Below are 12,956 nucleotides of genomic sequence, written 5' to 3' on the forward strand. Positions count from 1 at the left end.
CCCCCAGGATAATCACAAACCTCACCACTTTCCAGTGCAATATTTTTGACCTTGCCTTCTCCAAGAAAAACACATTGCAATAGATTTTATTTAATAAATAAAAATACCCTATCAAAACAAGACACATCACTACATATGTTTCTCCCTTTGAGAAGATGATGAGACAAATGCGTAGACCCCCACATTGCTTAATGCACTACTAGAATGAGCTCAGACACTCTGGTGATGAGTGTTGTATAAAAACCCATATAGAATACAAAGCTTGTCAGGTGACATGGCGAATGAATTTTTCAAGACCTGATTTTGAGTATCATATTACAACTTTTTTTGTTGTTGTTAGTCTTCCTAGTACCTGCTCTGTCCAAAACCCTGCAGATTCTCTCCTAGATTTTCCAAGTCACCACTGCTTTTAAACTTTCAAGTTTTTCAAGACACTATACCCTCTCGGAAAATGAAAAGCATAGCAGGATTGTTTTCATGTAGCATAAACTCCAGAAATAAGTTTTTTAATAAGGTGGGAGAACCTGAATAGGAGTATCAAGTAATAAGGAGTTTTCAGTCCCATTACTTCAATGGCACTCTATCCTTCATACTTCATGTACACAAATACTCATTGGTCAGGTCATCTCATCTCAGTTCGCAGTCCAATGGATAGGGCAGGGACAATGAAGTGTTCCTAAATGGAATTGAAGTTGGCAGTAGAAACTATAAGGTAAGCGAGGCTACACAGGGAAATAAGAAATGCATATCTCTGATAAGGAAAAATATTTTTTGACTGGCCTTTTGGATGTAGAAGAATTAGAGGCTGGCAACAGTAAAGAAGATCAGGAGATCAAAAACAGACAGAGGCAGCCAGGAGAGTGGAGGTCTACAGCAGATGGCCATTGCTTACGGAGAAGAGAGATTTTTAATATGTCAAGAAACATAGCTCTGTAACTTTTCAATATTTTGTCTGCAAATACACCCTTATTTGTTATGTAATGGAGATTGTTGTATATAGTTTTGTCAAACTTCATCTAGTTATAATATTAAATTTAGAGTTATGTGTAGGGCTAAAGCATGCATTTTGGTTTAATTGAGATTCGACTATATTTTGCAGGTTAGATTGCCAGCAGTTTTATTAACTGCAAATATTATAAGACTATGTAAAACACAGAAAGACAACAGTATTTTCTGTTGGGATACCTGGATTAGAGCTCTTTTTATGGGCATAGATCAGTGCCATCATTGTGCAAAGGGACACCTCCTGTTTGTTTTTAATAGACTCAAGTTCCCGAATAGCCTCCTGAACATGACCTAAAGAATACAAGAAGAGATAAAGGGATACAATTATCTTTAAAAAAAAACAAAAAAACCCACCATGCTTCCCTGAAAGTGTTTTACCTGCCACCATTAAGATTAACATTTTATATATTAACACTGTCCAGTATATTCACTATTAGGGCTGTCAAGCGATTAAAAAATAGTAATCATGACTAATCGCACTGTTAAACAATAATACAATACCATTTAAATATTTTTGGATGTTTACTACTGATTTCAATTACAACTCAGAATACAAAGTGTACAGTGCTCACTTTATTTTTTTTTTTTATTACAAATATTTGGATTGTAAAAAAAACCAAAAGAAATAGTATTTTTCAATTCACCTAAAACAAGTACTGTAATGCAATCTCTTTGTCATGAAAGTTGACCTTACAAATGTAGAATTTAAAGATAAAACAATGTAAAACTTTAAGGCCTACAAGTCCATTCAGTCCTACTTCTTGTTCAACCAATCGCTCAGACAAACAAGTTTGTTTACATTTGCAGAACATAATGCTGTCTGCTTCTTGTTTATGTCATCTGAAAGTGAGAACAGGTGTTTGCATGGCACTGTTGTAGCCAGCATCACAAGATACTTACATGGCAGATGCCTTAAAGATTCATATGTCCCTTCAATGTTTCTCTTACGTTTGGCTGAACAAGAAGTAGGAGTGAGTGGACTTGTCGGCTCTCCAGTTTTATACTGTTTTGTTTTTGAGTGCAGTTATGTAACAAAAATCCCTACATTTGTAAGTTGCACTTTCATAACAAATAGATTGCACCACAGTACTTGTATGAGATGAACTGAAAAATACTATTTCTTGTGTCTTTCATTTTTACAATGTGAATATTTGTAATAAAAAATAATATAAAGTGAGCACTGTACACTTTGTATTCTGTGTTGTAATTGAAATAGATATATTTGAAAATGTAGAAAGACATCCAAAAATATTGAATACATTTCAAATCCTATTCTATTGTTTAACAGTGCAATTAATTTTGAGTTAATCACATGAGTTAACTGTGATTAATCGACAGCCCTACTATTGACATAATTAGCTGAATAATTGAAGAAATTGTTTTTTCAATTTGTTTATTTTGTGTATAGCTAACCTCTCTATTCACAATCATTTTCACTTGTTTGTGTAAGGGCTTGTCTACACTTAAAATGCTGCAACAAGACAGCTGCTCTGCTGTAGCACTTCAGTGAAGACATTACCTATATGACAGGAGAGGTTCTTCCCTTGGCATAGGTACTCCACCTCCTCAAGAGGCAGTAGCTAGGTTGACAGGAGAATTCTCTATCCTGTCTACACTGGGGGTTAGATTGGTTTAACTGCATCACTCAGGGTTGTAGATTTTTCATACCACCAACCGATGTAGCTATACTGATCTAATATCCTAATGTAGGCCACTACACTAGTGTAGTGTAGGCCAGTATCTGCCATACAGTAACAGGAGAAAGAAAAGCATGCTAATACTGAGAGAACCTGGAAGTGGTCTTGTTTTATTTCCACCAGTCACCAAAGGTGAAAACCACCCTCTATTCCAGGGGAGGGCAAACTACACCCCAAGGGCTGGATCCGGCCCGTCAGGGCTTTCAATCCGACCTGCAGGATTGCCAGCACCGTGGTGCAGCAAGGCTAAGGCAGGCTCCCTACCTGCTCTGGCCCCGTGCCACTCCCAGAAGCAGCCAGCACCACATCCCTGCAGCACCAGGGTGCGGCAGAGGGCTCTGTGCACTGCCCTTGCCTTCAGGCACCACCACCCGCAGCTCCCATTGGGCAGGAACGGGAAACCACGGCCAAAGGGAGCTTCTGGGGTGGTACCCACAGGCAAGGACAGCACACAGCAGAGCCTCCTGTCCCACCCCACCCACCCACAGGAGCCACTACTGGACATGCTGGCCACTTCTGGGAGCAGCGCGGGGTCAGGGCAGGCAGGGAGTCTTCCTTAGCACTGCTGCCACCCCAGAGCCGCGCAAGGTAAGCAGTGCCAGGCCAGAGCCCCCACCCCTCCTGCACCCCACACTCCAATTCCCTGCCTTGAGCCCCTTCCTGCACACCCCACCCCCTCCTACACATCACACCCCTTCCCGCAACCCTACCCCAGCCCTCCATTCACGGTCATGAATACAATTTCTCCAACCAGGTGTGGCCCTTGGGCCAAAAACTTTGCCCACCCCTGCTCTATTCATTTTATATTGTGCTTTTAACTGCACTTTGGGCACTGGTTTCCTTTTCCAGGCATTTCCTATATCTGCAACAGGAGAGTGCTTCCAACTGTTTTGGTTTTGTTTTTTTTTAAGTTCCATTTTCCAAAACCTACTCAATAAGTAGGTCTAGTAATAGTAAGTCTAAACAAAGCCCTATAAAACACAACTCAAAGTACATAAAAATTATTCTAATTTATCTCAATTTGGACTGATTAGCTAAATAAAGAAAACAAGCTCCAACAAGAAAGCTTTAAAACAAGTTACTTTTGTATACCTGTTTCACCTCCCACCCTTTGTTGGTCTTATCTATTTAGCACGCGCACTCTTGGGAGCAATGACTATCGGTTACATTCGCAGCCCACAGGAACCCTGATTTCAACCGGGGTCTCTCCAGGCGCTTCTAACATTCAAGTCATTAATAATAACGCTTTTTAAAAAAAGGTTTAATAGAGTGTTGTAAAACCGCAAGTGCTGGTGGCAGGTCTCAGGGGAAGGGTTAGTGAAGCGGCCTGGATTTGAAGCTGACGGCTTCTCGTTCAACTTTCACCACAGACCCAGCGACAAGCAGTCAGTCACCTTCCATCATCATGCCATAGGCGCGGTAGAACAGGAACACGGGGTCGTTGCCAAACTTCTTAAGACCATCATTAGCGGCCACCTGGACGTGATGGAAGTACCCTTCCTGGCAACAGTAGCTGACCAGAGCCTGAAAGGGAAGCGTCACTGTGGCACACAAGGAACCGGTCCAGAACGGAGAGCGGCCACCGCCTTCAGCCACTTGCCCGCGGCCCCCCGGCGCCCCGGCCGGCTCCCACCTGCCCCCGCCTACACCAAACGCTGTAGCTGCTGCCGCAACCGTGCCGGCTCCGTAGCGCCCCTGCGCCTTCCCGGCGGCGCACAGCCAAGCCCCCTCCCGCCGAGCAGCGCTTATCCCCAGCAGCCCACCCTCCTAGGAAGGCCCCGGCCCGGGCGCTGGGAGCAGGGCCGTTGGCCGCGGAGAGAGCGAGGCGGCCGCCGCGGTGTGGGGGCGGGCAAGCAGCCGGGAGCCCACTGGGGGGGGGGCCGCCGCGGCCGAGCGCGCAAGGAAGGGAGGGGGCGATGGCAGCACTAAGGCCGCCATTACTGACCCGCTGCGCCAACGACTCCATAGCCACCGACCGCAACCCGCAACTACCACAGCGGTAGCCGGAGCGACGTGGAGCAGCGTTTCGGGCACGGGGCGGGAGCATATTTGCATTGGTTGTTTCGCAACGAGGAGGGGCGGAGCCAGGGGAAAAAAGCCGCCTCGATTGGATAGTTGAAGAGGGGCGGAGTCCGGAAAATGACGTCCGTTGGTTGGGCCGTTGAGTAGGGGCGGAGGAGCGAAGCTGGAGAAAGGCGGAGGGTGATTGTTCTAGGTGAGGGGGGCAAACGGGGAGGCAGGAGGGGCATGGCACGGGAGGGGAGACAGTTACAATGGGGGATCCAGAGGGGGACGCTGAGCAGAGAGAGCCCCAGCCTGTGCCCACCGCTCCTCAGAGGGGTCCAGGGGACCGGTGGGCAGGCGGAACTCGGCCTGGAGAACGAAGCGGCCAGTGCAGAACATTGAGCCCTGGGGTCCTGGTGCCAAGGGCAGGCAGTGGGAAGAGATCCCAGTAGGGCGCAAGCCAGGCATGTTGATTTGTCCTAGTGGGGGCCTCAGGCAGAGAGCGGGTCCCCGTTTGTCAAGGAGATGGAGGGTAGAAGTTGATTTCCAACTAAAAGATATGACAGAATGATCACACATTTCTTAAGCAGGACAGGTTCATGTATACCAACTGGTGCTAAAATACCAAATACCAGCCTCTAGCTGGTTTTGCTTCAGAGGATTGCTTGACTATCTAATTAGAACTGTAGCCTTAGGCTATCCATGTGAAGTAATACAGGTGAATTATGTAGCTCTTTCTGGAATAAAGACTTTTGATAAAGGACTGTTTCAGCAAAGCAAAACAAAATTGCTCACTGCCACTTTTCTGATTTTTCCATTCCATTATCAGATAAATTAATGGACGTCTGAGTAAATTTAGAGAAAATGTGAAATTTTTAGAGCCCAACAAACTCAAACTCTTTCTAATATTCCTGTTTGTTTGGCATGTCTCCAGTGGAACTTATTACACCTGTATTTCATATTCTGCACTAGCTTTGCCTCAAGTGGTCAGTTTAGCTCAACTGGGATCAGCTCTGGTGCCCTCACATTTATGCAATGGGGGAGCAGACATTTTTAGTGAAAGGTCCTTTTCTCTGAAACTTTCTCCATCTCGTGGGTCTGACAAATCCTGAGCTTAATGACCTTCAGTTCACACTGCAATGATCTTGTATTTTCACAGGTTTTTGTCTGAGGAGGTGCTCAGACCAAGGCTTTGGGGATTTGTGTTAGGTTTTCTGAGGTCTTGCTAGCTGACACTTGCCAGATTAGTTACGAGTTAATTTAAGTGGTTTTGCATAAATATACCTAGAGGTTATGAAAGACACATCTTCCAAAGTTGGCAGAAGTGAACTGCCCCTCTGGCTGATTTGGTCTGATTTTGCTTCAGAGGAGGGGCACGTCAGATATCCAGAATTGTTGCCAGTCTTCTTTGTAAACTGAAATATGCTCAGGTCTCCTGCCCCAAATATTGTGAGACCACTAGTATGTGAGTCCCAGGATGAAGTTAGGATTGAACAAGTGCTGGATTGGAGACTGTGCCATTGTATTGTGATGTTGATGGGTGATCTCATGAAGTTCATCAGTGCTGTATTCTGGGGCACTGAGCGTGATAATGTTCAGTGGCTAAAATCCACATAGATCAGGACTTCCCAACTACCTGGTATGACTAGCAAGCTGGTCACAAGGAGTTGATCACTGAGTCATACTCCGATGGAATAAAAAGCAGCAAAATCCCATGTTCACTTGAAGTCAGCTTCCCACCCAATCCAGAGGAAGTGTCTCAACACTTCCTGCTCAGCTTTCCACTCAGTGAGTTGGGAGGCTCCTTCATACAGCAAGTCTGCTAGCCCCACAACCAGTACCTAGCATCTCTGAAAGCTACACAAAGAAGCCAAGCACACCAGGAAAAATCCTACCAGCATTCACAAGCCCAAATACACAAAATCAGACAATGTTTTTTTTGCTGCAGTTCACCTAACTCACAACCCTTTGGTTTCTTCCTGCATCTCACCCAGTCCCAGAGGAGAGGATTGAAGGATGGGTGAGTAAATGGTAAGAGACAACAGGTGGTTTTTGGATTGCAAATGGAAAATGTTTGGAACCACTTATGTAAATGATAAATTTTCTGTGTTGGGTCAGAATTTCATGACCACAAATAGGAATTATTATTCCAGGGGGTTGCATATTCAAGTTGCATGGTTGGCTACAATCTGGATCATCTCTACCCCTGGGGTGAGAAATCCATTTTGATGATCTGACCCCAGAGGTTAATACAATTGGAATGTTTCCAGAGGGATCTGAGGGAAAATAATAGGTGTAGTATGATTTTATCATCTTTTGTCATCAACTATTGAGAGAGTGGTTTCTAGACCTCTTTCTCCCCAGTTTTGTCCCCATAGGTCACTGTGGTTTACAGGTGACCTGTGACAGATGAAGAAATTGGGAGACTAAATACAGCACAGGTGGCTGAAGTTTTTGAAGAGGCTGATTGCATCAAATTCAAACTAAAAATAGTGCACAAATTTTTAATAGTGACATTTATTAACCATTGGAACAATCTGTTTCTCCACTGAATTTTTAAAATCAAGAATGGATGTCTTTTTAAAAATATATATTGTAGCTAAATAAGAAGTTATGGCCATGATAGCAGGAATTATTAGGTAACTGCAGGAAGTCAGACTAGATTATCATAATGGTCCCATCTGATCTTAAAAACTATGAATTATAAAGATATTTTTGAATTCTTATGCTCTGGGACTGTGGTATCTCCAGAATGTCAAGCAACAGATTTGTTCTGGATGGTGAACAGCCTAGCTAATTGAGACAATCTCCATTTAGTTGATGATTATGTTGTGAGGAAATTTCTGATTCACAAAGTAATAGATTCCAAGGCCATAAGGGACCATTGTGATCATCTAGTCTGACCTCCTGTATACCACAGACTGTAGAACTTACCCAAAATAATTCCTAGAGCATGCTTTTAGAAAAACATCCAATCTTGATTTCAAAAACTGTCAGTGATGGAGAATCCACCACGACCCTTAGTAAATTGTTCAATGGTTAATTATCCTCACGGTCAAAAACGTGAACGTTATTTCCAGTTTCACTTTGCCCAGCTTCAACTTCCAGCCATTGGGTTGTGTTATACTTTAAAATAAGATACAATTAATCAGATTAGAAATGAGCTGGCCCTGGAGGCAGGGCACTATGTGGAATGAATAAATGCAAGGTAATCTCTGCTTTAGTTCCAGATGGTATCATTTACGAAGGTTCTGGCTGTTTTAGAAGAAAAACTTGACACAATCTGTGCATTGGATCTTTGTCATTCCCCTTGGATAAAGGCTAGAAAGGAAGTACTAGGTCCTTTACTGGTGGATATTGTCATTATCCCCTTTAGGGATGGCTAGCTCTCAATTGCTTTTACTTTAGTTTAAAGGAAGCATGTCCTTGGCTTTTGCTCATAAATGCTTCTCTTGATGGTGATAGTCTATGCAACTATCAATCAGTAGCTAATTTTCCACTTTTGGTCAGGATTATGGAACGTTATGGTGAGAAAACTCAGAGTAGCCGGATGCTTCCAGCTTTCTTGACCCTCATCAATAGGAATTCTGACCTGCATTTGGCATAGGGACTGCCCTTGTCAAGCTGGTGGATGATCTTCTGGTGAAAGATGAAGATCAGGTGACCTTGCGAAGATGATCAGATCTATCAGGTGTCTTCAATACTGTGGCTCGTGAAAGGTGGCTGCAACATCCATAGAAATAGTGGATTAGGTTACACTTCAGGGGCATCACTCCTTTCTTGCCAAGATACCCCAGAGGTTATTGTTGGGCAATCACACTTCTGCCCCGAGGGCTCTCATGTGGAGTGCTATAAGAATCTTCTTTGCCAGCATATTATTAAATGCAATTGATCTCTTCTTGTTCAGGCCGATAGTGAAGTACACTAAGACAGGTCTATACCTGGTACATGGTAGTGGTACAGTTGGGCTTGCTGATGCATTTGTGAGATCAAGCCAAGGCTGAGCCCATTCTCCACCAGCATGCACAGGATGGGGATGTGGCAACCCCAGGGAGGCTGCTCTCCCACCCAGGCAGATACCCACAGCAGTGGGAGAATGTTTTGTCCATATGTAAGTAACCCCATTGATTTCTGGAGCTACTCAGCTTGAGTAAGGGTGCCAGGAACAGGCTCTTCGAAAGGAAAAAAAAATAGCTGCTAAGTTATAAAAGAGGTGGAATATTATGTAAAAATAACTTTGTCATTATAATCTTAATCACATTCCTATTCACATTAGAGCTGTTTCCTCCCACCAAATATTATATCCCTTTTGTATTTTTGTTACTCTATTTTATTAAAAGATTGTGAACATTATCAGTGGCAGTACTACTTAAGGGGCACAGCCCAGTGACAGCAATAGATTTTTGACTGATAGTAAGCACAATACCTGGTTGTAATGGTATGCAGGATCAGATTCTTATGCACTATAGCATAATAACATTGATCTTACATTAATTTTAGTTAATAAAAACAGACAAGGAAATACAATAAAAAATGTAATCTTTATTATTTTGGCGCATTAATAATGTTGTTTAGCATCAGTTAGGGTAATAGCATCTTCCTGCATGCAGTTCACTAATACAGTATAAGTCAATAGTTTTAATAAAAGAAGTCTATATGTAATTTTCCTGTGTAAGAAACATAAAATGTCCTGATGTGTTTGATTATACAATTTTGCTACTTTGTTTCTGTGAAAAAATATTGTGGACCCAGATTATATTAATAGTAGTTCTAATGCAGCATGAATCAAAAAGAATAAATGCAAATAAACCCTGGAAAAGATAAAGGATTCTGTGAACGAAAAAGGATATTTTAAAATTCTGATGCAGGCACTGCTAGAAATTCAAACAAAACTTTGCATCCTTTTCCAAAGCAAAAAATATAGCCTCTTGCAATCAAGCAAATTGTGCACTTATTTTGCAGAAATTATCAAATTATTTCAAATGGAAATGTTTTCAAATATAGTAAAAAAGCACCTACAACTACCCATTCTTGTCTTCATTTCTTATTTTCTGAAGTTCTTCCATGAAAAAGTGCTGTGGTCAGAAAGTAATAAAAATGGCTGTGACATCAACCTGAAGATAAAATTCATTTCTTATTTTATGTACATAATGCTGAAAAATAAAATAAAATGGTTTTTTTACAATATTTATATTTGCTTATAAAATTCTAACCACATTATTTTCAACAGGTTTAGCAGTTTGCAACACGTCTGTACAGTTTTGCTATACACCATATGTTGTCACTTAAGATTTAAAAATTTAAAACAAAAAAGCTCTTAAATTAGGTGCAAACTATTGCTTAATGATGTGAAGAAATGAGGTCTTGTTGAACAATTTGTTTCTCTTTACCTCTGATGTATGGCTTCCTATAATTAAGAATTCTGGACTGTTGAAAGAACAGCTGCATAGGCAGTATAAACATGCATTGATAGCATCCAAACTATCTATAATGGTAGAGAATACATACTTTTACCTGTAGAAAGCTTGCACACTACACTTATTGTGGTACATATTTGATGCAATAAATGTGCTCATGTCATTATTTGGTTGCTCAAACATGCACCACAGGGTAAAATTACTATTTACAGAACAGAGGGCTTTTCATTAACATATACAATGTCAACCTTACTGAGAGCTGAAGATGGCCAAACAATACTGCAGGATAAAGCAGAACAATTTTATAAAGGGTTCTTTTTGGTCAATTGTGTTTTCTAGGGCAGATTCTTTTAATATTTTTATACAGAAAACCATTTGATAAAGACATAAAACCTTGGACTCCAGACCTTACAATGAAGTTTGCACTTGCTGAGATTTAATGGTCTGTGTAAAAATAAAGCATCTGTTCTGTTCTTGTGGATTATAGAGAACTTTACAGGCATATAAAGACTTGTCTGATGTGACACAACATGAATACATTAATTAAGCACCTCAGAATTTATTACTTCCTCCCAGAAACACAGAGTAGTTAAAAATCTGTTCTCTGTGACTTAATGTTTTTTCATGCATGATCTATAAGTGCAGCATGCCTTCATGCAAATAATTTCTGTGTGTATATTAGAGTCATATTATAGAACACCTGGTCCTCATACCTGTAAAGTAATACTTAACCCCTTCCCCAACACAAACCCCATTTACAAAAATAGTTACATATAATAAACATGATTTAAAAAAAAAGATGAATCCACCAACACAGATTTTGTAAAAATATGACAAATGTGGCAGTTGAAATGCAAACAGTGGATACAGTTACTGTATTGTTTTATGCTAAACACACACAAATTTATTGGTTTGCACCCCTTTAACTGGTCCCTACAGTCTGAGTAGCCATTTTTTCTCTCCTCTTCAGCAGTGTCAGCTGGTAGTGAAAATAGTAACCTCCAGTCAATGTTGTTTCCCCATATTATAGTCACAGTTTACTGACAAGGGGTCACTGTCTTGTTATAGGCACTGACCTTATGTATACAGTATATTTGTAAAAACTGTCTGTTTGGCATAGACCTCCTACAGGAGTCCTGTGGACACAAACACATCACCTTCACAGGCTGTAAACAACTTTTCACACAAACAGAATTGTTTGCTTGCATTTTATTTTTCCTTCTTTCTAACATCTTTGTCTTCCTTTTCATGTTTTTCTTTTACTAGCTTTGTTACACAATCATAGGAAGGTGGACAAACTGCTGTTGAGGTGGTCATGTCTGTTTTCTCTGTAAATGAATTTTCATTTAACTTGTCAATAAGAATTTCATCTTTGATACATTGACCAACCCCTCCTTGGATTTTATTTTTGTTGTATGCAAATGAAGCCTGTTTTACTGTTCGTTTTAAAAGGTAACGTCTGAAAGCACGCTGAATAATGACAGCAGATGCCTCCTCTTGTTTTCGTTTTAATGTGGTTGTAATTGGTTCATAGGAGGCTTTTGAAGGATTGGATGCCATAAACCGGTCTTCCATTTGTATTCGAAGTGCATCCATCTCTCCACTTTCCCCCAAAACACGCTTTGTAAAAGCAAACAAGATGTCAAGGCAGTGAATTCTGTCACCACTCACCATGGGCAGATCCATTGCAATAAGCTGAACTTTGTTTGGTTTTGCTAAATGAAGAGGAGGATCAAGTGCGGCTGCAAAATCAGACAGTTTCTCAAATTCCATGAACTGGGTTGCATCTGGATCATATTTTTCCCAAACCTCATAGAACATCTCAAAGTCGTCCTCACTCAAGGGCTCTGCACTTTCTTCTGTAGCAACACTGAAGTTCTCCAAAATAACAGCAATATACATGTTTACTACAACTAGAAATGAGATGATAATATAGCTGACAAAAAAGAAAATCCCAACTGAAGGGTTACCACAGTCTCCTTTAACAGAGCTTCCTGGGTGAGGTTTATTAGGATCACAGTCTGGTTCTCCACTGTTAAGAATTGGTGCTAACAAGCCATCCCAACCAGCAGATGTGGTAATTTGAAATAGGCAGATCATGCTGTTGCCAAAAGTTTCAAAGTTGAACATGTCATCAATCCCAGCTTCCCTCTTAACGTAGGCAAAGTTGGACATTCCAAATATAGCATAGATAAACATGACCAGGAAAAGCAGGAGACCAATGTTAAACAAAGCAGGAAGAGACATCATCAAAGCAAAAAGCAGAGTGCGAATCCCTTTAGCTCCCTTAATGAGACGCAGGATTCGACCTATTCTGGCAAGTCGGATAACTCTGAACAAGGTGGGGGACACAAAATATTTTTCGATGACCTTTGCTAGAAACATACCTGTAAAAACAAAACAGCTAGTAAGTAAGGGGAAAATATTTTACAGCAATTTAATCTTTCTGTACTACAGTATCAGAATGATGGAGAATTGCAAAGACTTCCAAATCATATAGTCATGTTTTATATGATTACTAACGTTTCATATGTCAAGTAAATGTAATGCAGGGATCAGCAACCTTTGGCATGCGGCCCATCAGGGAAAGCCGCTGGCGGACTGGGCCTTTTGTTTACCTGCAGCGTTCACAGGTTTGGCTGATCGCAGCTCCCACTGGCCATAGTTCACCATCCCAGGCCAATGGGGGCTGCGGGAAGCGGCGGCCAGCACATCCCTCGGCCCTTGCTGCTTTCCACAGCCCCATTGGCCTGGGATGGCGAACCGCGGCCAGTGGGAGCTGCGATCAGCCGAACCTGTAGACGCTGCCAGTAAGCAAACCGTCCCAGCCCCC

The 12,956-nt window shown here is 41.7% G+C and overlaps 2 protein-coding genes and 1 long non-coding RNA gene across 10 annotated transcripts in view; 1 reads left to right on the forward strand and 2 right to left on the reverse strand.

Moving 5' to 3' along the window:
* The window catches only part of TTC21B (tetratricopeptide repeat domain 21B), a 104,950-nt gene extending 100,189 nt beyond the window's left edge, over positions 1–4,761 (reverse strand). For 4 of the 5 annotated variants that reach the window (XR_014713564.1, XM_084643170.1, XM_084643168.1 and 1 more), the window contains exons 1-3: positions 4,648–4,761; positions 4,097–4,226; positions 1,186–1,296 (exon numbers count right to left, since the gene is read on the reverse strand). Coding sequence is in view for 4 of the 5 variants with exons in the window: in XM_084643170.1 (XP_084499296.1) it covers positions 1,186–1,296; positions 4,097–4,226; positions 4,648–4,749 (343 nt within the window). In the remaining variant the exon portion in view is untranslated. The remainder of the gene's footprint in view (positions 1–1,185; positions 1,297–4,096; positions 4,227–4,647) is intronic. The other variant, XM_084643169.1, reaches the window with a different exon arrangement.
* Positions 4,762–4,880: 119 nt separating this feature from the next.
* Positions 4,881–9,181, forward strand: LOC311528066. Its single transcript, XR_014713503.1, has 3 exons — positions 4,881–4,917; positions 6,655–6,737; positions 8,217–9,181. It is a non-coding gene; the product is annotated as an uncharacterized lncRNA (long non-coding RNA).
* A 111-nt stretch (positions 9,182–9,292) lies between these two features.
* LOC311528423 (sodium channel protein type 1 subunit alpha-like) overlaps positions 9,293–12,956 on the reverse strand; it is a gene marked incomplete at its 5' end in the record, with an annotated part of 180,082 nt that continues 176,418 nt past the window's right edge. For all 4 annotated transcript variants that reach the window (XM_084643443.1, XM_084643441.1, XM_084643442.1 and 1 more), the window contains one exon: positions 9,293–12,510. In XM_084643443.1, coding sequence (XP_084499569.1) covers positions 11,333–12,510 — 1,178 coding nt within the window. In that variant the 3' untranslated portion in view covers positions 9,293–11,332. The remainder of the gene's footprint in view (positions 12,511–12,956) is intronic.

Source organism: Lepidochelys olivacea (assembly GCF_965140295.1).
Source record: "Lepidochelys olivacea isolate rLepOli2 genome assembly, chromosome: 11".
Classification (NCBI taxonomy): domain Eukaryota; kingdom Metazoa; phylum Chordata; order Testudines; family Cheloniidae; genus Lepidochelys; species Lepidochelys olivacea.